At 38.7% G+C, this 25,080-nt stretch overlaps 3 protein-coding genes and 1 pseudogene across 7 annotated transcripts in view; 1 reads left to right on the forward strand and 3 right to left on the reverse strand.

Moving 5' to 3' along the window:
* Nucleotides 1–1,221: 1,221 nt before the first annotated feature.
* On the reverse strand, nt 1,222–4,908 carry LOC131797590 (protein c-ets-1-B). 2 transcript variants are annotated; one of them, XM_059115225.2, is made up of 8 exons: nt 4,748–4,908; nt 4,484–4,546; nt 4,013–4,211; nt 3,753–3,845; nt 3,056–3,319; nt 2,873–2,959; nt 2,689–2,748; nt 1,222–2,521 (listed from the first exon to the last, which is right to left on the reverse strand). In XM_059115225.2, exons 2-8 carry the CDS (start codon nt 4,526–4,528, stop codon nt 2,085–2,087), a joined length of 1,185 nt encoding a protein of 394 aa, XP_058971208.2. In that variant the 5' UTR covers nt 4,529–4,546; nt 4,748–4,908; the 3' UTR covers nt 1,222–2,084. The 2 variants fall into 2 exon arrangements, with proteins under 2 accessions (XP_058971208.2, XP_058971207.2); XM_059115224.2 differs by having other exon boundaries at nt 3,744–3,845.
* A 5,538-nt stretch (nt 4,909–10,446) lies between these two features.
* On the forward strand, nt 10,447–14,266 carry LOC131797584 (uncharacterized). Its single transcript, XM_059115219.2, has 4 exons — nt 10,447–10,592; nt 10,921–11,077; nt 12,054–12,137; nt 12,579–14,266. The coding sequence occupies exons 1-4, from the start codon at nt 10,551–10,553 to the stop codon at nt 13,448–13,450; spliced, it is 1,155 nt and encodes a 384-aa protein (XP_058971202.2). The 5' UTR covers nt 10,447–10,550; the 3' UTR covers nt 13,451–14,266.
* Nucleotides 14,267–14,326: 60 nt separating this feature from the next.
* Nucleotides 14,327–18,396, reverse strand: LOC136281924 (NLR family CARD domain-containing protein 3-like; annotated as a pseudogene).
* Nucleotides 18,291–25,080, reverse strand: part of LOC131797565 (uncharacterized) — a 64,841-nt gene continuing 58,051 nt past the window's right edge. The window contains exons 26-28 of one of the 4 annotated variants that reach the window (XM_066168510.1): nt 24,316–24,375; nt 23,970–24,080; nt 18,291–21,701 (exon numbers count right to left, since the gene is read on the reverse strand). In XM_066168510.1, coding sequence (XP_066024607.1) covers nt 18,427–21,701; nt 23,970–24,080; nt 24,316–24,375 — 3,446 coding nt within the window. In that variant the 3' untranslated portion in view covers nt 18,291–18,426. The remainder of the gene's footprint in view (nt 21,702–23,969; nt 24,081–24,315; nt 24,376–25,080) is intronic. The other 3 variants (XM_066168508.1, XM_066168509.1, XM_066168512.1) reach the window with 3 other exon arrangements.

The raw sequence follows: 25,080 nt of genomic DNA on the forward strand, positions 1-25,080 counted from the left end.
ACTACACCTTAAATATTCTATTCGGTGAACATTTTAACCTAAACGCGAAAAAAATTAGTATTTCACAGTCATAACTCTTTACGAGTTAAGATAGTGAGACAGGGTAAGAGGTGGATCAATTAGCAAAAACACTAGTTATCCCGTCTAACAATATAGATACCCCCACTTCCACCCCTTAGCCATATTTTGAAGAAAATTATGGTTATGCACTTTGAGCTTAGAGTCCGGGGGAACATGTAAACAAAACAAACAAAAAACTAACACCTAATTTATATCTCTTGTTGAACATTTGAAATATTAATTATATTTTAGGTTATTAGTATTTTTAATTGTTTTCTTATATGGATTTTTTTTCTGTTTATTATTTAGATTGCTTTTATTTATTTATTTATTTTTTTGTTATCATACCTTTACTTGACCTTTTTTTGTACCTATAAAATTTAAGTTTTTATTGTAACGGGCATATGATTTAAAGGAGTTTGACCTCAGTTTTATTTCACAAGCTGTGGGTTTATCAAAGCCTCCTACAAACACTTTTGTTTACAAAAAAAGTTGCTTTTTATTTGATGAAGAGTTCATCTAGGCAGAGACAGGAAGTAACATGTGATTCAGTTGTGGCCTCACCTCTGTTAGCCACAGCATCAGTCTGCAGTTGTTTACAAAAAAATTAAGCTTTTTATTGATGAAGAGTTCATCTAGGTGGAGACTGGAAGTTGCATGTGGTTCAGTTGTGTCCTCACCTCTGTTAGCCATGGCATCAGTCTCCAGTCTTCCACAATGCTGGGGCTGCCAAAAAGAACTCTTTTCACACACCTGGGCCCTTACATTATCTTAATTATCTTAGTCATCTCTCCTTTTCCCGAAAATTTTCGGTCAGTGCTCGTTTTTTCTGGTTTTGTTCTAATCATTGAATGGAGGTTATCCACTTATCTCTTAACCCTTTTAACTCCCATGAGTGATCAAGACAAAATTTCTCCTTACAATATTCAATATGCTATCAACCACAAAAGTGATGAGAATAAAAAAAAATTTCAATTTGGGGATAATCAGTTGATCCAATACTAAACATTAAAAGAATTGTATGGTCGACAATAAAGAGAATTTCAAATTTGACCCAAAATGTTTTCCTTCTTTAACCCATTTTTTTGTTTTGACAAATAACAGGAAAGATTAGATCAGAAACTATGGACAGTCCTCCATGTTTGAAAGGTCTCTACAATATTTAAATGCTTAAGCAATTTTTATTCAGTTTCCATCCAAAGTTACTTTCCCCCAACCCTAACATGGTAAAATCCAACCAACAGGCCTTGTTGACAAAGTTTGACACAAATCAAAAGACATTTTTTTAAATCTGCATTAACTTACTTTAATTGAGCCTTAATTATATTCATTACTTACAACTGTATTTGGTTTACAGACAAATGAAAGCTACTCAGTAGCCGAGGGGATAATGATAATATACTTGGGGAGTTAATCAATATGATTAACCTGAAACCAAAACACAACTATATACATATTAAGTACTTTTTAAGCCAAAGAAGCAGAACATTCACTTCTTGGCATCTACAAACCGAGTCATCTTCAACTAGTAAAACTACAGTAAATTTTGATAAACTGAAACCTTATCATTACTTTTGTTGTACATTCAATGAATTACCAAGGTATGCCATAAACAGAAGCCACACATATGGCTTCTTTCCTATTATACTGTTTCAAACCTTTTTTAAAATTAACTATTGTTTTTGTCTTTCACTGTTTTTAACAACAAATAAGAGCAAAAACTTAAAAAAACCTTAATTAACTTGCTTGTCATATTTACTGGGATTGTTCTCAGCATACCCAGTATGCAAAAATGTTTGTTTGAATCTCTACTAGTAAATTATACAACCCTACAAAGAAACCTCACTTAGAAAAAACTTTTATAGAAAATTGTATAACTTGCTACTAAAATTGCAATTGGGGGGAGGAATCGATACGATTCATAAAAAAGAGGCTTATACTACCACTTTTTCGCTTGATACAAGCTACTAGGAAAATCACCGAAGCAATACACGTTTGGGTTATCAACAAAAACAATGGGAAAACTATTGGATGAGCAAGCTGAAGTCAAGAGATCCAGCCATCTTTCCATCCTCAACAGAGGTGGTCAGAAGCAGATCTTCGACTTCAGGAGACATCACAGGTTCTCCACAGACAGAATCTTCCGCAAAGTCTTCACATTTGTTCACCATTGGGTCATAGCCAAGGATCTTGGGGATGTCACACATGAACTGGTAGACATATCGCTTTCCGTGGACCTTCTCAATGATGTTCTTGCCATAGTAGTAGCGGAGACCACGGCTCAGCTTCTCGTAGTTCATTGTGGGCTTGTTCTTTTTCTTTCCCCACATCTTGGCCACAATTGCAGGCTGCAGAATCTTAAATTCGTAGTCTTCTTCCTGGGTCCACTTCACCAGGTGTGAGGTTTCACTGCCAATGATGAGCTCAAGAAGAAACTGCCATAACTGAATTGGGCCATCACCTGATTAAGCATAAAGAAACAAACTCTTGAATATAACATGCATATATTTGTGCAAATAGAGCCACAAAGGTAACTCAGTTATTCAGCTGATGGATTGCATATTGATAAAAAACAAAACAAAACGAAACTAAACCAAATCAAAGAAACAAGTTTCTGTTAACACCCACCTCGATACTTGACTGGTGGCTTAGGTCCACGCTTACTTCGCTTCTTTTTCTCAGGTACTTCTAAAAGAACAACAACACACAATTTAGCATTCTCATGAGGAAAAAAAAAAAGACCTAAAAATCAATGTCAAGAGCATTTCTTAAAGGAATGAAAATGATGCACTGAAGCAGTATCAATATTCACCTTCTTTGACCACAACTGGTGGAAGTTTCTCAGGTTCACTGTGAATTGATGCAGGGGAACCAGAAGAGCTCATTCTATCCAGAATTTCTGTGGTAAAAATAAATGAAGTGATTTAGATTGGTAAAAACATGTCAAGAAAAAAGCAATTTTATAGAAGCTAGCTTTCTCTTTACACCAACTCACCATCAAGGTCACTCAAATCCTCAGACACAAATCCCTCATCTGTGCTGTAGGTGTTGTAACTAGCTTCACTGATGCTAGGGCTGTGAGGTGGACTGGCTGATGAGTAGCTGCACTCTGATCCACATGGACTCGGAGATTTTGCCTCCATCTTCAAGAGCACTGGCGATGAAGGTGGCTGGTATGTTTCCTCAAGGGAGGGGTTGTATCCTTCATCCTGAAAATCTTCAAAGACTGACAAGTCTGGCATTTGGTTGGTATCAATATCTAGAAAAATAGAAAATAAATAATCAGCTTTGATAGGCCTTCCACCCTACAAAGAAACTGAGAGAAAATATAACTCCTAGCAAGCACGAGGGTACACAGATTGTTCGAAATCTCAAACCGACACTCACAAAGGTTTGCAAAATGACACTTGGTACTTGTAAATTGATTGACAAGTGTCTGTCATAAATTGTCATCATATCATTCTTGCAGCCAATCTGCATAATTGATATGCAAATTTCCTTATTGCGAAATAATTTCATGTGCCTTGAGGGCATTGAACCCACGCCTAACTGAAGACCCAATCAGATTGTGCAACGAGTTAGTTTCGCAACCAAAGTATGCAAAAATCCTATTACAACAGAAAAGAGGGCAGAATAATGCTTTTATCCCGACAGGAAATACAGAGAAGAAAATACGCATATACCTCGCATACCTCGCAGGGCGGCTTTGGCCAATTCGACATTAAAGGAGGCATCATTTGGTTCGCCGTTGAAAATATCAAGTTCGTCTTCTTCGTAGTCATAACCTGAAATAAAGGCAAGGAAGGTTTAAAAACAACATACAGTGGAAGCTGTAAAAAAAAGCATGCCATGATTGCTTTCAGTTTTGATGCTTTCTCAAAGAAAATTTTCGGGTGTGTCGAGTGAAATTCTCGCTATAGCTCCCCAACATAATAAGATCGATCTTTGGTACCTGGCATGGTTGAGGCGCAAATTTGTTGTTCGAGCAGCTGGCTCGGAGCGGCCATAAGGAGACGTTGTTCGAAGCCAGGGGCGGGAGTCGCTTGTGGGACGCCAGGCTGATTAGCGAGGAGCACGCTATACTGGTGGTTCCACTGATTTATTTCTGGATTTAACTGGTTCATCTGTAACGTTCCCAATAATTCGAACATCTAAAAGGAAACAAACAAACCATGAATATTCTGCTCTGAACGTGGGTGTTTGTTTGGGCAGATGCGCATCGGTGATGGAAATTGACAAAACTGACACTGCCTCTGTAATATGGTTTTGATGAAGATGCTAAATTGCACAGCTTCAATTGGGAATATTCTGAGGTGTGAAAACAATTATTTATAAACGCCTCTCGTGACAAATTTATCAGCGCAGAGTAAAAGCGAATCTAATTAATTTGGCGTCGATTGAAGATCTGTGGGTTGATTCTTACCTTAAGCTGGTCGAGTAGCGGCGTACTTGTGAGAATGTTTGCCATCTTTTCTGATCGATCGTTCTAGAAAGAAAAGAGAGGACTTTAAATTTCATAACATTCAAAACATAGTTAAACTCAACGTAAGCTACAAAGTGCGTGGTATCCGAGATGACACGCTTTCGAAAGAGGAAGTCGTAGGGTTGAATCCTAGAAAGCGCTGCTAAACAACGAAAAAACGTTGCAACATTCAGAAAAGGTTTCTTCACCCGTAAGCCAACATACCTTACACGTTTTGGTCGTGAAAAATCGGGAAAGAAAGCGTTTCTTGTAAACGTTTTTTTACGTTTCTAGATCACCGAGGCTGGAACCTTCTACTTACTTCGAAGTGACAAGGTAAACTGAGTGAAATTGTGAAAATGCGAGGGTGTTATGCTGCGTTTGTCAGACACTACATGAGGGAATTTCCCTTGTCCAAAAATAGAAAAAATTCGGAATCGTGATTGGTCAGTTAAAGCAATACGTAATGCAAGCCAATAGTGGGTCAATATTATTGACGTAATAGTGGGCGCGGAGGAAATACCTTTGTCAAACTGACTAATCAGAGACAGTATTTACCTCGGCTACTTAATCTGAGAGCACGTACATGCATATCTTTTGGGTAATGTGACTACCCAACCATATTTTCGCTTTCAATCCTGATTGACAGTGCATGAGAAATGATGCCCTTTGAGCTCAATTTCTCAGAAAAGGCTAAGACCTGCATTTCAGCTCAATTAATTCTTGTCGTTCTAATTCTTCTTCAAAAAAATGTATGGCGACTCACAAGGACCCTGCACGAATCGAATATTTCGGTTCACAAGAGTCACAGCAAATAAAGTGCCATGCAATACTCACTGAAACACAAATTTGGGGGAAAACACACGCTAAACACGTGGGAGGTGCAATTCATTTTCATCTGATTTGCAAATTGAAATAATGGCTTCGAAACACAGTTTGAAATCGCAGGTCTAGAAAATAAATTACAACAGAAGCATTTTGCCTAGGAAGGATTTTCAGAAGTTTTAACCTTTTGGCGCAAAAAATTTTCTTACTCGACGTCTTTTTCTAGGAACGACTAAATATAGCATTTTACTTCACAGAAACTCGAAACCGAAAATCAATTCTTGAAATATTCATAAAGGTGAAACAACTTCCTTTCCTAGAACACCGTGTACGTGATGTGAATTACAAACACCTTTACTCAGAAAGGGACAAAAAAACAAAAACAAAAAGCTGTCAGACATATGTTGACCCTTGAGCCATTCGCTTATCCGAATTCGACCGATCCTCTGGGAGGGTGGGGGCAATTTGGTCGATGTGTAGTTTAGCTAAAGAATTGAAGAAATCGCTCATATTTAATCAGAATAAGACCATCTTATAACCCACAATTATATATGGATCGTTTTTGGAAAGAATTAAAATAAGATTATGGGATGCATATGTAGTTCAGACTCAGGGCTGTAGTGTGGGGGAGGGGAGGGAAGGGGGTCATTTCTCAGCGCGTGTTGTCTTGGTGTGTATGTTTCGCCCGCTTCTGTGAATCTTCAGTCTATTAGAAACAAGTTAATTTATTCATCCGTCCTCCTGGCTTCCTAAATTCACATACATGGCTTTAAAAAGGCTGAGCATGATTTAAGCTTATGCCTCAAGTTCTGTGCTTATTAAAACACGTGATAAAGCATCAAATTAAATTTTACTCTGAAATATTTACCTTCGGAGATTGAGAGATGGAAGTCTGATGTTTTCATGGCATCAAACACCTCATGGCTCCCTTACTAAGCCAGTAAATTCGAGATCTACACACGTTTTGAAAATTCGAAGCTTTAATTTCGAAGAACGAAAAACGATAGCGCAGACCTCCCTCCTCCATGCCATGTGGTGTATAGTCTGTGACACGAGGGCTTCTGAATCTTATTCATATCCCGTCCCCCTCCCCCAGCTGACACGAGGGGGTCCCCACCAAAACGAAGAACACTCGTTCAATCTTTTCGATATTTTACCTGTTTAATGGCTTACAATGTATTATTGCCTCATAGACCTTCGAATTCCGCGCCCAATGCTCTTCCACTGAGCTAGTGCCAGATATGTAGGTTCTAACAAGACAAGCGTTCTAAACACGGCTAAGATGATCGTTGTCGAAAGCATCGTTTGGGTAAATAGAGTACGAAAGATAGTCAATTGTAAACACGGTCCTGGAAAGAAAACTGTAATTTCTTTTTTTGTTGCAGGCGTGAGCCTAAAAGTAAACCTGAATCTTTTTTTTTTTTTAAACGTTGAACCTAACACCTCTGATTTTCGCGCTTTTCATTCGACAAAAAATGCCGAATTCTTACAAGCCATAGAGAAGAAGCAAATGGTTTATGAATAGATAAGGGCTATTCTTAGCTGGTCAAGATTCAACAGGCTCATAGGTAATCGAAAGGTTTTGTTATATAAAGAGCATTGTGGATAACCTTTAAAATGTTATTCTATATCAAGTTTGAATTGGTTCTTGAAGACTGAAAAGTTCTCCCATCTTCAAATTTCCCTTTATTATAAGAGTGTATCCCAGGCGGGGGTGGTGGGGTTTTGGGGGTTACAGTACGAATAACAGGGGTTTTCGAAGGTGCTCGAGATTGTGGATTAAATTCACGGGGGATACTTCCGCTATTAATTGTCCAAACAAAAAGTGCCATCATATTCAGTAGTCAAGTTCTTAATCTGTGCGCGCGAAATCACTATCACTCTCCCCACCCCCGTACACATACGGAGAGCAGTTTTGTCCTCTCCTCAGGTTTCTCTCTTTTTAATCCGGTTCGATTTGCATGCCAAGACCTGGACTAGACCTTATAATGTTTCGAGGGAACATCAATCATTATCTTACACAGGAGCCATTAATGGGCTCCTGCTTACATGAAGCAAGAGTTTATTTGCATGACAACTGACCATTTTCATAAGATAATGGACTTTCTTTTTATTTTAAGGCTTAAATTGCTACTGCCCAGCAATATTTCAGCTAACATCGTTTGACTCAAGGATGCAAAAGAAGACAAATAAAAATGAATACTACTTTATTGGACTATAATTGGAGGGTTTCTTTCTTGTTCAGTGGCTACCTCATATATTTCGCAATGTTGACATCACGATAAAGAACTCTTCGTTGCTTTACTTCATAACAAATTTCTTTAGATAGATGAAATAGACGTTCGAATAACCCCACAACAGCTTAGGCCTCCTTTGTGAACCAAGGGAAGTGGCGAAGAAGAGAGATTGCCGTTACAGCAAGACCGAATGTAATAGAAAACCACGACATAAAATGCGACACAACAACAGAGCAACAAAAACTGACGTATAGAAGATTTTCAGCGAAACAGAACGAGTACGGTCTAGTGAAACATTAGTTTGTTTGTTAGTTTTTACTGTTACATAACGCACATTGCACGTCCCTTTTCTTGAGCTTTTCTTTTCTTTTCTTTTTTTTTCTTTTCTTTTCTTTTCTTTTCTTGAGAGAAAGAGAGAGAGAGAGAGAGAGAGAGAGAGAGAGAGAGAGAGAGAGAGAGAGAGAGAGAGAGAGAACGCGCGAAAAATGGCGTTCGCAAAATAAGGGGCCTGGCGCGGAGAAAGATGCAAAATGTAGCCGTTTGGGAGTGCCGCAAGCAAGCGCTGCGTCTACACCCGTCTCAAATTTCTGGCGTTCGTTTTTTTTCCTGTCTCCCCAAACTGATAGCCTAGAAGAGGCTGTTACACGCCTATAAAAGTGGAGCAAGGTTTTCTCGAAAACAAGGCCGATCAAAATATCATACCTACACTCAATACCAATTCATTTTGGGATCAGTTTTATCGAAAAAACTATTTAATGACTGTAAATGAAATGTATGAAAATCATTTATGTGAACTGCGGACAAAGAACTCTTCGATACCGGTGCAGAGGTCATGGGTTTAAATTCCGTACAGACCTGAATTTTTTTAAGGCCTTATTTTCACTGCTGCTTAAGTAGTGTTCATTGCTAAGAAATCTTTTCCATATTCACAAAAGGTATTTTGAATTTGCGCGCCTCTCCAACAACTGTTGAGCCAGGCTTGTCCCAATTCACCTGAAATGTCATTGGGAAGGTGAAAACGCGTAGGATTAACATTTCAGGAGACGTTCACGAAAATAAATATTCTGAGATTAGGTTTTCTGACTAGAAACATTCTAAGAGGGGGGTATATGGTTTATGCGTGACACATTACTAAGCCCAAATTTAATGCGTGACGCGTAAATTTTACAGAAAGGTAAATTTGAAGTTTTCCTTTTTAATTCGTGATGCGTGAAGTACTGTTTGAGGCATACGTCGTGTGAACTTTTCTTAAATTCGTGCGTTTTCATTTCACAGTTTAGAGCAACAGAATGAGAATAACAAAGTGTGTAAAGAGGGTAGATATTACGCACTTAGAGATTAGAGAAACATGACCATCAGCCGAAAGACTCTAAGTGACCAATACCCTATTGATATGGAAGAGGACGTGTACATGAATTAGTATCAGAAGGCTAGACACAGCAGAGTCCTAAATTCCAATTGTAGAGTGAAAAAAATAGTTAAATGAAAGAACGAGCGAATGAATGAATGGATGGGATGGATGAGTCAGCGAATGAATATATGAACCAAAAAATAAATGAATTGGGAAATCAATAAATGAGCTAATCAATAAATCAGTGGATTAGCCATAAATGCATGAGCAAACGAATGAATTAATGAAAACCCGGATGAACGAATGAATGGAAGAACGGAAGTAATTTCTGCTTATTAAAGAGCACATGAGTTCGCTAATTTTTTGCCTTCCATCCATTATTCTACTGTTCATCGACAAAAGATATGTTTCCTTTTATTTTTTTGCCGTTCGCCTTCGGTTATAAAAGATACATGTGTTTCTTTGTTTGTTTGTTTTCTGGCTGAGAGCTGGTGCAAGAATTGTTTTTACTAGCATCAAAATTTACTTTGGTTATCATGTATTTTTTCTCGTGGTTCTTCTTCACAGTCCTCCCACGAATTTCTTTCTTATATTTTTGTGACCTTTTTGCTTTAGAGGATCACGCCACCGTTATGCTGAGCTGGACCCCAATCCTAAAAGAGAAACACACAATGGCCTTTTAGGGAAACAAAATGAACCGCTTGTCACGCCAAGAAGCTTTTGTCTTCGTCATGAGCTAAAATTAGTCACAGTGTACGTGCATATATGCAATTGCTCAAGGACACCAACAGGCTACTTTGCATAAGTTTGACATTCACGCCATGCCATGAATGCGTGATACTAAAAATGTAAATTGTCATCATTCCGATTTGGTTTCAAGGAGCATGGATTCCGTACGTATTTCGTTTAAGTTGTGCAAGTTTCTAATCCCAGTCATCTGAGATTTGAAAGAATTTACGTTCTCCTAGCAACTTGTGCAGCGTTGACAACTGAGATTGTAGAATAACTTGGATATAGGGTCAGTTTACATGACAAGATATTGCGCAATCGACATATGAATAATCAACGCAAAACAAAATTTCTTGAGCAAATTCAGCTCTTGCTTTCCCTTTGATAGATAAACTGCAAAGTGTCCATAAAATCCACGAATATGGGCGGCAAAGAGAGAGCAAAAAAGAAGTAAATAACTGAGTGAAGATACGAAATAAAATTTATCATCCCCCAGGCTATTAGACTTTTCGTTTTCTTGCCGCTCCAGTTCGACTTCAAAGTACATAAACCTGGAAAGAGTCGAGATGAATGGTAATGACATGTAGTTATCGTCAATAGCGTTCTATTAGATGAAACATACCATTCTTGAAATTTCAATGGCCGTTGACGTGCGATTTTCACATAATACAGCAATTAAGTTATTGCTAAAGTCTTGTTACGCCCAAGCTTACAAATGACGTCAGTCAAGATTTGTCACGTGCTCCTCAATTACCACATTTATAAAAACAATTATTCACACGATGTGGAGTTTAGTTCGTTTATTGTGTTTGAGTGTAACACTCGGAATCGCCGGTATTTTTGCTGGTAAAGTCTACCAGCGTTCGAAGCTCTTACTTAGAGAAAGATGAATGTGTTCAACCCAAATCGAAACATCCAGTTAACCAGGGTAAGTCTTCGGGCACGGTGTAGTCATCGATACCAGTGTCAGCGCCGAACAAAAACCAGTTAACAAATTTGAGACCAGTAATAGGAAATAATTACATTAAGAATCTTTTTTTCCGCATTGGTTTGTTTACTCTGAATTTTTTAAGAGATCTTTAAATCATATGAACGACCACAGAACTAAATTTTCGATTAAATCAGCAAAGATTGATACTACAATGTTCATAATTGTTACAGGTTTTCTCGTAAAATTAACTTTACAGAGGAACTAAATGGCGTGAACTCGACAGTGTATTTCAGTTAAAGACGTAGGTGTTGTTGTCTCTCCTTAGATAAAGAATTTTCTACTGGACAACGTTGGATATCAAGAATTTCTATCGCCTGGTGCAACTGTAGTGAATCCGGTGCAGCCTTCTCGCATCGATTCCCTAACGATGGGCTCCTCACAAATAGCTCCACGGAAAAGACTGCCAGACTGTCCTCAAGAAGGTAAGATATTTAGGTTTATTTTACAATTTATTTGTTATTGTTGTGTTGGCTTTTTCTTTTTCCTTTTTTCTTCAATACAAATTTTGGATTCTTGGTATCTTCGCGTGACCGTCGTTGGATAGATTCGGTCTTCGAGAAAAAGTCACGCGACATTTTCAAGAAACTGTCAAATTGTCCTGATTCGCTTGAATTAAATTTTTTCAGAGTGCTAGGGGAATCACTTATGAGAGCCAAAAAATCATTTTCTATATCTATTTATGGGCTTATCCAGTACAAAGTAACATCAGTCGAGTGTGAAAGTAATGACATCATGATATTGTAAATAAATAAAGAGGCGGAAACTGCGGTCAATCGATGAAATGCGTAATTATACAGAAAATATTCTATGACACCGGTAATCATTCGTCTAAATAGTGGAAGTCTAAAATGATAAGGTTGTGTGATGAATGTATGATTATTTTCAGGATATCGAGCCTTCTTTTGTATTAAGTCTAGTGTAAATTATGTTGCGCAATTTTCACGCGATTTATTTGCATCATCGCACCTTCCCTTGATGCTTTTGTGATGAAGATTTGTTATTTCCTGAATATTGCGAAACGAATGTTTAGACAAGAAGAAACATCCTGCCGATAAATTGACGTACGTATCAAATGTCTGCATGATTTAAATCGGCCAAAAATTGTAAAAATTCCTACAAAAAGTCACAGGTTCGGCGATCGCTTGAAGCAAAAGTTGGAATATAAACAGTAAAAAAAAATTGTCACAATATTCCAAATTATGCAACATTTACCCGGTAACATGCGTAATCTTCCAATTTATTTTGATGTTATATTCCTTAAGAATTTTCAGAGGGAGCCCTGTTCTTTCAGTAACAAAATTAAAAAAAAAAGGATATCTGTAAGATTTCCGAGTAGCCTATCCCCCATATCTATGTACCTGTGAACTGAGCTTTTCCTTACATTGCTCTTCATTTCAGAAAATACAGAAAATCGGGCAGCAAGCAACAAGCATCGAGCAAGAAAAAGAAATCGAGGTCCAAAACCAAAGAAAATGTACGACGGTAAGTTGACATTTTAAAACTTTTGCCTGAGCTAAGGTCTTACCAGGTGAGATGTCAACATTCCCTCACTTGAACAGATCGGTAAAACAACGAAATACAACCTCACAAAAATTTTGTTATTTGGATAGTGATGTAAAATGCCAACTAATTCCGAAGTAGAAAGACACGCGTATAAGATGTGATATGATTCTGTCGGTTTCGCGACCGAATGTTTGTACTCAGGAGTATTGATATCCGTCAAGGAAACGATGCTCTAGTGAAAGGGAGGGAGGGGGCGGCGAGAAACTTGTTTTGAACTACCATTCCCTTAAGGAGGAGAAGTGATTAACACCCGTTCATGGAAGTCCAAACGTTATGGTCAGCGATTGAGGATCCTACATGTTCCCAAGGTTAGGTTATCTTTCTGTGGGCCTCGTTAAGAATCCTTTATTCTTTCCTCAGGCAATGGACCAATTCAGCTGTGGCAACTAATTTTGTCAGAGCTCGTTTCTTCATCGTCAGAGCCTCTTGTGGAATGGACTAAGAAAGACAAATACGAATTTCGCATTTTGCAGCCTGATAAACTGGCGGCCCTATGGGGAGAGCAGAAGAAAAAGACCAATATGAATTTTGCAAAGCTTGCGCGAGGTTTGCGGTATTACTATGGAAAGTCCATTTTGGAAAAGGTTCGTGGCCAGCAGTTTACCTATCAGTTTGTTATGGACATCGATGCAATTCTCGCGAACGATTCTGATGGCGAAGCTTCCGACGGTGGAGGCAGGAGCACGCCTGATGTTTTTTGTGAAGCACCGAGAACTCTGGAACAAAGGGAGGGGTATGGGGAAACAGAGACACAACTCACTGGTACAAGGGTGGGTGGATATGTGGGTGTATGGGGTGACTTTGGATGCCCAATGGAGGAATCAAGGGACACTGGGGGTGCTGAACAGGGTGTTATTGACATAGAGGGGATAGTGCAGAATGCAGGAGAGACATTTGGCTGTAAGGGGGAGAGTTCAAGGCTCCCTATGGGGATATCAAGGGATACTGAGGGAGGAAAAGAGGTTGCTATAGGCACTAAGGGGGTAGAATGGAACTTAGGGGAAGCTTTTAGGGGAACAAGAGAGGGAAAGGTGAGAAAATTGTGGGGCCAAGAGAATACAGGGATGGGATGTGATACCACAGATAAAGATTTTGGAATTGTGCCTGGAGGACTTGAAAGCCTCCCTGGGGGGTGTGGGGTCATTAAGGGGGAGCTAGGGGAGATAAAGTCATTCGATTTAAGTGATCTTATTGAATCCAATGACACAAGTAGCTTCTATGAAGCACTATAAGTATGTCTTGTATCAAGCATAAATTACTTTTTGTTTTTGCTTACCTCTTGTTTCAAGAGACTTTTTAATGTCTAAATTATTGACATGTGTCTTAGGTTAACTCTTAAAGAGTAGTATTCATTGCAATTCTCATATTACCAGAAGCAATATTTAAAATGATCTCAATTTTTAGAAATGTTATTTCAGTGTTCCAGGAACATATGTTTTCTACAGCAATGAAGTTTGAAAATTAATACTGACAAACCCAGTTTGTCTTATGTTTTAACATTGGATAGATCCCTTTAGCTTTCAATCTGTTTCTTTGTAAATAGCTTGTTAAATTCAAGCAAGGAAACAAAATCTACCGTTTAGTGCCATTACAAAGTCTTTCTATTGTACATTTGAATTTTACCTGAATATTTTATATTCTATTTATAAATATGTACATGTATATTTTATTTATATTGCTATGATGTGATAGGGTTTTGAATTTTGTGTATCATGTCAAATTCTGCTTAAAAAGGAAACTTAAGTACAAGAAAAAAAAAAGATTTTTTGGATGAGTCTCATTAAAAACAGCCAAACAAGTTTGAAATCTGTGATTAGGAATCATAAATCTTTGTTCGCTTTCTCTCCTGTTTAAGGTGATCCAGGCATAAATTTTAATACATTTGGCATTGTGTCAGAGTTTATTCAATCTAAATCAAGTGTTTTCCATAAAAATGTTTACATATGTACAATAATTTTACTTAGTGACTCATAGAATGCATGCTTATTATAAATGGAAAAGGATACAATTAAATCAATTTTTATTGATTAAAATTTTATTTTATTCAATGTTGTTTTATACTCATTATGTTCTCATTTATGGGAACATTTCCTCACCAGGACTAATTAAAAAAAAAAATTAAAATTCAGGTTGTTACTTCTCGCATGCATAGATGAAGGCATCATGGTGTTGTGGAAGGGGGGAGGTGTTAAGGCCAAGAGGATTATCCCTTCAACTCCTAGAAGTGACCAACATGTAACTTCTCCCTGTGATGTCCATATGTTTTCTAGCAAACAGTTAATGAGAATACTCAAACTTATCAGGAAGAAGTTTTAATCTTGATCTTACACCAAATTCTTATAACTAATTTACAAGGAATTGTGTAGCAGCAAGAGAAGAGAATTAACAAACAGATCTAGGGAGTTAAAGGGTCAATGCCAGTGTTAAAGCAACAGCCAAAAGGAAGGAGAGGAAAGGGAGAGGGTCTTGTTGCCTTCCCCACCTCATCTCCCAATTAGATTAAGACTGGACTGCCATCCAGTCTTACTCTAATTCAAACATGGCCGGTGAACTGAACAATTGTGAGCTTGTATTGTTAACTTCCCTTAATGAGACACCTGCACTGTAGGCTAGTGATCATCCATCCAGTTTGTCCCCTTATCACAGATGATGCTCAAGATTGATGTTCAGAGAACTTTTTCCAGTAGGGATCACTTTCGAATCTTATGCTACTAGAATAATTGCACTGCGGAGCAATAATCTTTTTGATTTTCAAATATACCAGTTGTTTCTCACTGTAATCAGTGCTCCAATTGTGTAGTGAAGAGACTTCTGGTGAATTTTTTTGGTTTACTGAGTAAGCCATTGACAATATAGTGTCCTGCCTTCCCATTGGGACATTGGAGTGCTTTACTTAATGCAGTTGAGGGGATCTTTTCAATCATTTGCAACTCAGAGCCCTTAGAGAGGAGAAATAAAACTACTTCAATTCCACCAAAACCACCAAACTGCATGCAAAATTGATACAGAATTTATTGCTGAAAGAAAAAGAATTGTTCTCAGCCTGATTGGTCAAGTTACAAAAACATTTTAATTTGGTCAAGTGTTTTGACTTGAAGCCTCCTTATAATTAGAGACATAATTGTGCTTACATGACATACTTAATGAATGCATGTCTATCAAAACATCTTCATCCACTGTAAAATGTAAATAATCAATTAACTGTAAAACCTGTGCTTAAACCCTACTTTGAAGGACATGAACAAGGAATGATTTGACAAACTAAATCACAACTTCCACCAGTTTCTAAGTGATACACATATTTAATAATCTCCAAGTTGTGATAATGAGCCACCCTCTAAAAGTATGAATTGCTTAAGGTTTCTAAAATTTATAGCTCTCAGATCAACAGCAAGGCTTAGGTTTGAACATGAATGGTATCACAACAATCATTGCCTGGATAATTCTGGAAATTCTCAGTGGAATGGTTGATTATGCATTTTTTGTTTTGTTTTTTTTTGGGGGATAAACTACAACACGATTATCAAATCAGGTTTTCATGAATGGTTGCCACCATTACAATTGTTTTTCTTTAAGCATCCACCAATATGCTGAGCTGGCACTTCTTTTATGGCAGAAGTTTCAACAAGAGCAAACATGTTAACAACTGGCAAAATTTGCCATACACGTCAAGTGAAATTGATAATTCATGTTCTAGTTTGTTCATTAGCCCTTCGTCAGAGCGATTGGACGCTCTGACGAAGGGCTAACGCTCGAAACGTCAGCTTTTTTACTCTTTACGGTGGCTAATTTACGTTTTCAACCCAGTTGTTAACACTAAATTATCTTATACAATTATCCTTCTAAATTTAACGTAATTTCACATCAATTTATACCCTTCAATTTTTTAACCTTTGATGATCTGTTACTATTAATTAAAAGGTGATAATTAACATACAGAGCCTACTCCATAAAATCAACGTCAATAACAGTCAGTTGTTAAAGTCCGGAATTTTGTTTCCCTTAAGTACTGTAACTTTCACCTCTATTAAGTAGTCACCTCCATTAAGCGGTTTGTTGTCTTCACCTGTATTGAACGGTCTTAAAGCGGGACCACTCAAACAGTACTAAGAATAATCTCCAACTTAGTTTTATTCCATAGTTATCTCCCGAAATCTATGTTGGCAGTTCGAGTTATAAAACTCATAAACGCACTGCAATTTACCTTGCTTTGTAGGATGTGAGCACAACATAGCAAAATTTATCGCATTTGACCCGCATTCTGTGGAATCTGTATTTGGCGTTCACCTCGCCTCACCGACGGTTCGAGTAGACGCTATCAGAAGCTGATCCGTGACTGGCACTTTGAAGCCCTTTTCGAGAAGAAAGGTTCACATTTCCTCCCGAATAACAAAACTAGGTCTTCCACGTGTCTGCGATCTGAGTTGAGCGGCCAATGGATGACCCTCTTGATTTTCATGTTGGTGCCGACTATCCCTAGTACTGATTGAGTGATTCCACTTTACGTGACTGTTCAATACAGTTGACTGAATGCCAGAGAAAGAAAACGAGACTGCTTGAGCTACAGTCATTCTGACAAAATGAGGACAGCTCGCAGAGGCCACAAGAATTCCAGGCAGAAACCTAGCATAGCTCAACCCTAAAGAAAAAAAAACGAGTTCATGAGTACTAGCAGACATCCCAACAAATTAAAAGACAATTTCCATTTACTGGTTTTCCTGAAGCCAATAGGTCAATCACTACAAAACTAAAACTCCCTCGACGTATCAGCTGTTACAACATCAGTCTTTCCTTTTTCTGTCTTTTGAAAAATATTTCATGAATCTGGGGAATATAACACGATTGTTTACCTATTTGTGTGCGGATGGGCGTACAATTTGAAACCAAAAAAACCGGAAAACCAAATTATTACAATGTGGTGTTTCTCAGAGTACTCGGTACATGACGATTTCAAAGCAATCAAGGTGTGTAGTTATGCGAACCGCACTCCACTGCGGTTCGTGCATGTATATGAGCATTGTTTTCCATCGTCAATTTAAACCCAAGTCTCTCTCGGGAAAACTTACTCTCAACTACACGTGTAGAATAATTTAAGCATATGTAATAAATTACATACTTGATCGTGTTGAAGTCCTAATGATGTACGTGTAACCACCATCTTTCCGCCATTTCTGAAATTTTCTTGTTAGTCCTGTTTTGGGCCGACATTATAACAGTCGCACAAATTCTACACGCAGGTGGTGCTCATTAACTCCTAATCCACTTTACGCCATAGCCGTAGCAACAGCTATAACCGGTTGATCATCATTCATCACTTGGATTTTTATTTGGACCCAGTTGGCTTGTTAGCTCAATTGGTAGAGCGCTGCACCGGTATCGCAGAGGTCATGGGTTCAAATCCCGTACGGGCCTGAATTTTTTTCAGGTCCTATTTACAACTACTCGTTTCAGTAGTGTTCTTCGCTGCGAGGATCTCTTAATTTCATATAACCGGTTTGTGCCAAATGGCCACCCAAACCCTCAAAGAGGTCGTTTCCTTGCTTAGTCAACCAATTATGCATCAAGCCTAGAAACATCAAAGTCTTATTGTACTGAAGAACCTCTACAAATTTTTCAGCTCCGGCATCACTGCTTTTGTGGTGTCTCAGCTGCAAATAGATCAGGCTTTGATTTTTTTTTCCAGTGCCTGTGCTAGAGTTCCTGCGCCTGAACAGTCAATTTTGTTATAGCTTAAATCTAACAGTTCAAGAGTGCCACTGACCTTGAGAGCCTCTACTAGGGGTATTACATGTGATGAGCTGGTTGAGAGGTTACTTAGATGTAAATGGATCATTTGAGTGCTACGTGACTGAAGAGCCTTTAAGAAAGTTTCTAATGATGAATTACCAAAGTGATATTCGGTAAGAATAGGCCCATCACCCCGCCAGTATAAATGAGTCAGAGAAGAGTTGGACTGAAGGGCTTCTCCCAGCGCTGCGAATAACGAGTGACTTAAAGTATTTACACAAATACCTAGGAGAGTCAGTGAACTGTTACATCGGAGAGCGTGTGCTGTAGCTCTTACCCCTTGATCACCAATCTGATGGCGATGCGATGAGCAAACCCATTCTCCACAACCCAGTATCTGATTACCAGCTATAAATGAGTCATAGTGTGATTTGACTGGAGAACTTTTCCGAGTACTTCTGCTCCCTCATCACCAATGTTGTTAAAACTGAAATCCAAGTCCTAAAATGTTTTTATTGGATCTCAAAGCGTCTGCTAAAGCTTCAACTCCAAAAGCTTTTATCTTATTACGAACTAGGCACAGACGAGTCAAAGAGTGATTTGACTGGAGAACTTTTCCGAGTACTTCTGCTCCCTCATCACCAATGTTGTTATGACTGATATCCAAGTCCTTCAATGTTTTAGTGGACTTTAAAGCGTCTGCTAAAGCTTTAAATCCAATTTGTGTTATCTGATTTCCAGCTATGGACAAATGAGTCAAAGTGTGATTTGACTGGAGAACTTTTCCGAATACTTTGGCTCCCTCATCACCAATGTTGTTATGACTGATATTCAAGTCCTTCAATATTTTATTGGATCTTAGAGCGTCTGCTAGAGCTTCAACTCCAAAAGCTGTTATCTTAATTTGAACTAGGCACAGACGAGTCAAAGAGTGATTTGACTGGAGAACTTTTCCGAATACTTCTGCTCCCTCATCACCAATGTTGTTATGACTGATATCCAAGTCCTTCAATGTTATAGTGGACTTTAAAGTGTCTGCTAAAGCTTCAACTCCAATATGTGTTATCTGATTTTCAGCTATGGACAAATGAGTCAAAGTGTGATTTGACTGGAGAACTTTTCCGAATACTTTGGCTCCCTCATCACCAATGTTGTTATGACTGATATCCAAGTCCTTCAATGTTATAGTGGACTTTAAAGTGTCTGCTAAAGCTTCAACTCCAATATGTGTTATCTCATTACCAGCTATGGACAAATGAGTCAAAGTGTGATTTGACTGGAGAACTTTTCCGAATACTTTGGCTCCCTCATCACCAATGTTGTTATGACTGATATTCAAGTCCTTCAATATTTTATTGGATCTTAGAGCGTCTGCTAGAGCTTCAACTCCAAAAGCTGTTATCTTAATTTGAGCTAGGCACAGACGAGTCAAAGAGTGATTTGACTGGATAACTTTTCCGAATACTTTGGCTCCCTCATCACCAATGTTGTTAAAACTGATATCCAAGTCCTTCAATATTTTATTGGATCTTAAAGCGTCTGCTAAAGCTTCAACTCCAATAGATGTTATCTCATTTTGAGCTAGACACAGATGAGTCAAAGTGTGATTTGACTTGAGAATTTCTCCGATTGCTTTCACTTGCACATCGTTGACTCTGGCCATACGCATATTTAAATGTGTAACCGTGTGATTCGCCTGAAGGGCTTGAGTTAGTGATGTAATGCACCGGCCGGTCTCCAAATGTAAGTGTGTCAGAGTATGACTCGCTTTAAGGACATCTGCAAGTGCTGCTGAAGCTGATACCTCCCAAACTAATTCTTTCAGTTTGCGGTTGCCTTTAAGATATTCGTAGAAAACGAGTGAAAATTGAGAGCCCAAGGGAGAGAATCCATTCCAGCTACACGCTTTTCTTCCATCCTTAGAATGGAGATAACTTCTCTTCATTATCACGTCACCCTGGGGAAAACAATGTGCTAGCGTACTGGCCATTTTAATCTGGCAGGAACTAAGTTTACTACATTGTCCACATTGAGCGATAGCATCAATTGTTTTCTCAAAACAGAGAAACTCATCATTTTTTGCCAATCTTATCTCCAGCACTCTTTGTCTCGCCCAATCACATCTAGCATCTTCACGGACTTCTATATCATGATCACTTGAAAGGCCGGAGAACTCCCCTCGACATGATTTGTCATGCTCGTCGTGAGGATCGCCTCTAGAGTCATCTTCAGAGTGGCCTACAGATTCATCTTTAGAGTCATCTTTAGAGTCATCTTTAGAGTCATCTTTAGAGTCATCTTTAGAGTCATCTTTAGAGTCGTCTTCAGAGTCGTCTTCAGAGGCGTCTTCAGAGTCGCCCGATTTTAAAGGTTGTCTTGTATACTGACGCTTTACCGATTTCCCAGGTTTTTTACGCTGAAAAGACGCCCATAGTCTCGAAACCAGGAAAGTAGCTGTTTCGTCACTTTTACCTGCTACCATTGTGATCAAAAACTTCCAAACCTGCCAGTACTTATCTACAGGACTAAGCTGAGTCAGCAGGGCCGTCTGGTCTCTATCAGCAGTTTCCAATTCAAGCGACAGATGGAATGCCGCAAAGAATTCCTGAAAAGTCTTATGGATAAATGCATAAGTTGGCTTCGATCTGATTTTGCTTACACTGGCCTCTCGAGAAAGAAATCCAAGCTGAAGGAATTCCGTTGACTGACTTTCTAGCTCCCCTGGAGTAAAAGCTAGTTGATCTTTCAGCAGAGCTTCAAGAGCTAACTTGCCCAACTGATTCAGCTGGTCCATGTATATGTCTATGGGACTTTTGTCCAAAGGCAAAGGGATTTCTTCCTTTGAGCAATATCGCCTCAGAACACAGTCAACAAGTTCACGATACAACACGGTTTTGTTGTGAGGCAATCTTCCGCCTGTATCTTCGAAAACAAGACATAGAAGAGCTGTGTTCAGTGCATTGGCAGTCAATTCCCTGAGCTGTGAGTCTTTGTCTATTGCCCTGATTAGTTTCCCAGCAAACCTTGATTTGTCGTGACAGCTAAAATACTTCTTGATGTAACTATCTGCATCTTCTTTGGTGTAGCCTACAATCTCAAACAGCGCGTCACCGTGTAGCCGAACTCTTATCCCTACTTCGTGTCGAGCTGTTATAATGAGATAAATAAAAGGAAAAACTCTTCCTTTAATCAAAGGCAAAAATTCTTTAAACAGGTTCTTCGGTAATTCATCCACTCCGTCAAGCACCAGTAAGATTCTAGATTGATAATGGCTAATGAAATGGAAAAAATTCTCCTTGTCTTTCTCGTTGACATCAAGTGGTAATAGCTGATCTTCAATAGCATCCTCGATGTTAGCAGTCTTCATGTCACGACACATCAGCCGAAGAAGCATGTCCACTTTAGGAAAAGAAGATTCAGTTGGAATGTCCCCCACAGACCAATCATATGCAAGCTTCTGACAGTAAGTGGTTTTTCCCATCCCAGGTTCCCCTTCGATCAACACTACTCTTGGTTTTTTACGTTCACACTTACATTCACATTTACATTCACAATTTTTGAATGGTCTTAAGACCTCAGTCATTTTAACGGAGTCTTCTGTCAACTTTCCTCGTTCTTTCTTCCTGCCAACAATCGTCAGTCTTGTAAATATCTTAGATAATTCGAATTGCAATTCTTCCTTACACCAAGGGAAGGGACACAATACTGTTCCCTCGTACTCTCGTCTGATCAGCTCTACAAGTTCCTTAGGGTAATCTGGAGAGATAAATTAAAATCTGCTGTGTTAACTTGCATATAATAATCAAGTCATCACGTAACACACTTATGCGATAAAATATGCACGGCAAAAACTCCATTTGCCTGTTTTCGCCACGTAAATAGGGGCCCGCTTATGCAAAAGATAGGGCTGCGGTATAAGTCACTAGACACAAAATCAAAGAGTACCTATGGCCCACTTGTGCATAAAGTATTTGATCCAGAGAAGAACCATGGTTACGACTTATAATAACTGGTCTTACAGCAATGCAAGGTTTGCTCTTATCATAAAAGCCTAGGTTCCGGAAAGTCACGGAGATATCCACAATTATGGTAAACATCCAACTCCGCAGAAAATAAACGCATATATAGTCAACAAAAACAGCACAAACGAGTATCCTGAGTTTATCGAATTTCCGTCAATTTGTCAAATTTAGCTTCTGCGATCCAAATCTTCCTTCGCCTACACAAGCAAAATTCCGCTATTTTGCCATTACTATGTCACGTTTCGCCTCACAGTTGCGCAATAAATGTTTGCAGTGTAACGCAATCATCTTTGCTTACACGGTTTTCTCCCGCTTACAACTGATAAGTTTTCTGCCTCAAAACAAAAAATTCTGACTGTTAGTATTTTTGAATGATTTTAATTGAAGATATGTGGAAATGAATTCCACAAGTTTTCTTTGGTCAGAGAAGCAAAGGGTTATCTTCGTCCGCTTCTAATCGATCCCGCGGCCAATGTTTCAATAAGATAACTGAAGTTAATCACGGTTCTTGTTTTATATCAGGTCATAAACAATCGAAGCAATTCACTGTATTAGGTTTGTGCCTGAACTAAATGAATTTTTGTTCACTTGGAAGGTGATATTTAAAGCAACGATCCTTAATGTAAACTGTGACAGAGCATCTCTATCGTTTTAAGCGCAGATAGTACTCCAATATGGTTTCGTGTTCGGACGAGTACGGGACGACTAACTACTAGTGTCAATAACTTATTGAGTGAGTGACACATTTTCACAGTGGAATTCTCTTAAAAAAAACTCGTTTGCACGAGTTAAAAAAAGCGTACGTGACCCCTTCCTTCAGACTCTCCCCAACACCCCCACGTTTAGCCTTTTCAACGCTTTCAATCACTGGAGAGGATCAAAAAAGCGGCGCAGAACAGCGCGAGGACAAATGAAAAGAACTGTTTCGCTGACTACCACAACCGTAGAATGCGCTTGCATGCCATTTCTTTTGTCTGCTTGCTTTTTAGACTGGAAAAGATTAACTCCCCTCTCCCATAAAAAGTCCTGGCGACGCCCCTGACCAAGATCGACGTTACTACTGCAATACAACAGCTGTTTTAATATGCACGGTTTGAAATTAATATCGTTCGATGCAATTCACTCTTCCTTTCATTGGCTTTCAGCCCCTTTTGTGAACTGCAAATAACAACCTTAAAATAATGTTCTTCTCTAACGTAATTATGATTACTTTTGTCTATTGAAGATAACAGATGGCTCCTCTAAGCTATCAGAGAGTTAATCTCGGAAACGATATGGGAAAAACCTCAGTAATCAAATGATAAAATTTTTATTGAACTGTCTAATTGTAGGATATCATGATTTTCATTGTCTTAAAAAAAAAATTACCATTCGAAACTGAAGGGTGAGGTAAATAATTTGTTGTTACGTGTGTTACGGCGTTTATCCGATAATTGTCGCAGTATACTCAACTCATTCAACAAGCGCTGATTACTACAGTAACAGCTTACGTAGTAACGAGGTAATATGAATCACCAACATACGGAGGGAAGGGGGGTTAAGGTGGGAGGGGGCGAAAAAAATTATAAAATCTATGACTTCAGAGGATAACAAAGCAATGTAACGGGCCATTGTTGAGCAATGACCGATAGTGTACGTGAACACAGTGTGATTGAGGGCAGGGTGAAGGTGACGTAAAATTGTATCATTCTAGTAATTTACACTTGATTTGTTTCCATATTGTGTCCTGCACTTTCTTCGTTGTGCCATATAACAAATCGCATTAACACTGGTCCCGTGGCAAACAGTTTCATGTGTTCCCTTTTCTGCCAATTGCTGAGTAGTTTGAAACCTTTCTATAAAATATATTAAATTAACTATACACAAAAACTGTACAGTTTATGTCTCTGAAAACAAACCATTATAAAAAAAAGAAATACAATAATAGTAACATTAATAAAGTTTGCTTTACATGAAAAACTGAAAGGTGTAGTAATAACACTTCACCATAAATTTCACTTACTTTGAGAGTGACTTCTCTCTTGAAAAAGGTTGTCTTGAGGCGCTGAGGTTGAAGGGAAAGGAAACTGTCCATATTCCATGGATGAATGAAATGAGTAATCACCAGAGGAGCCTTTTCGAGGAAAAAGAGACACAACATCAGTTAAATACAGCTCTTTGTCCTGGGAAGGACAAAGGAATGATTTTTAAAAAATATCATGGCCCACTGCTAAGCTTTCCGGGTCATACAAGTTTGCGACTCATTTAGAAATGAACAAAAAGATTTACTTCATTTAACATCTTAATATTAACTTCAAGGTGATGATAGTTTAACAGTTCTCTCCTGAATTGTTTGGAATAGTCATCACCTGGCATTGTAGAGGCTGGCCTCGTATCTCCAGGTGCAATAAAAGGTCTGCTTCCTAAACCTAATGGTGCACAATAACAAATTGACCAATTAGAATATGCTTATTTGAACATCAAGTATTTAAGCACTGAAGGGTCTTACAGGGCGCGGAAGACCCAAACACAAGAGCCCGTTATCAGGCAAAAAAGACAGCAGCAAGCACTCTTATGAGCAGCACTATACCCAAACATGAGAGCCTCTTTGCAGGCTAAGCAGACAGTGATAGGGGGGTCCTTTTGAGAGTGGTAGACTGTTGGTAGCTGGTTTTTTGAAACCAGTGACAGTTCTGGAGATGCACAGAAACTGCCACCACACTTATATGTCAGGTGGATGTCTTGAGTGTACAGGGCTTTCATTTTGGCTAAACACCTTTCAGATACAGGGCGGAATACTACTGTCACAGCTGGCAAATTTCTGCAACTCAACCCAGTCAGGAGCCCCAATTCTGAATTAAGACTCTACAAGCTAACCAAGGGGTCAGAACAGAGAGAATCACTTTCTACCTCAGTTAAAAGCTAAGAGAATCGTACAAAAAATCACCCAAACTAAGCCTGACCTTGACACTCCATCCCTTAGCCCCAACCTCCTGTTTTTCCCTGCCTATATAAACTCGTTTGGAAAGTGCCCCTAACCCTTTCACGAGTGCTTGCATTGGTTACTTTGGGGTCACATGTCAAGATACAAACTTAACCATTTACAAATACTGCACAGTTTATGTCTCTGAAAA

This window comes from Pocillopora verrucosa, chromosome 6 (assembly GCF_036669915.1).
Source record: "Pocillopora verrucosa isolate sample1 chromosome 6, ASM3666991v2, whole genome shotgun sequence".
In the NCBI taxonomy this organism is placed as follows: domain Eukaryota; kingdom Metazoa; phylum Cnidaria; class Anthozoa; order Scleractinia; family Pocilloporidae; genus Pocillopora; species Pocillopora verrucosa.

Bases quoted from the DNA above. Each gene is read 5' to 3' on its own strand.
- LOC131797590 (XM_059115224.2), bottom strand. From the start codon at position 4,528: ATGGCAAACATTCTCACAAGTACGCCGCTACTCGACCAGCTTAAG. The intron at 4,212-4,483 runs GTAAGAATCAAC...GTTTCCTTTTAG, and splicing joins CGCTACTCGACCAGCTTAAG to ATGTTCGAATTATTGGGAAC. The intron at 2,522-2,688 runs GTGGGTGTTAAC...ATGCTTAATCAG, and splicing joins GCCACCAGTCAAGTATCGAG to GTGATGGCCCAATTCAGTTA.
- LOC131797584 (XM_059115219.2), top strand. From the start codon at position 10,551: ATGAATGTGTTCAACCCAAATCGAAACATCCAGTTAACCAGG. The intron at 10,593-10,920 runs GTAAGTCTTCGG...GTCTCTCCTTAG, and splicing joins GAAACATCCAGTTAACCAGG to ATAAAGAATTTTCTACTGGA. The intron at 12,138-12,578 runs GTAAGTTGACAT...TTCTTTCCTCAG, and splicing joins ACCAAAGAAAATGTACGACG to GCAATGGACCAATTCAGCTG.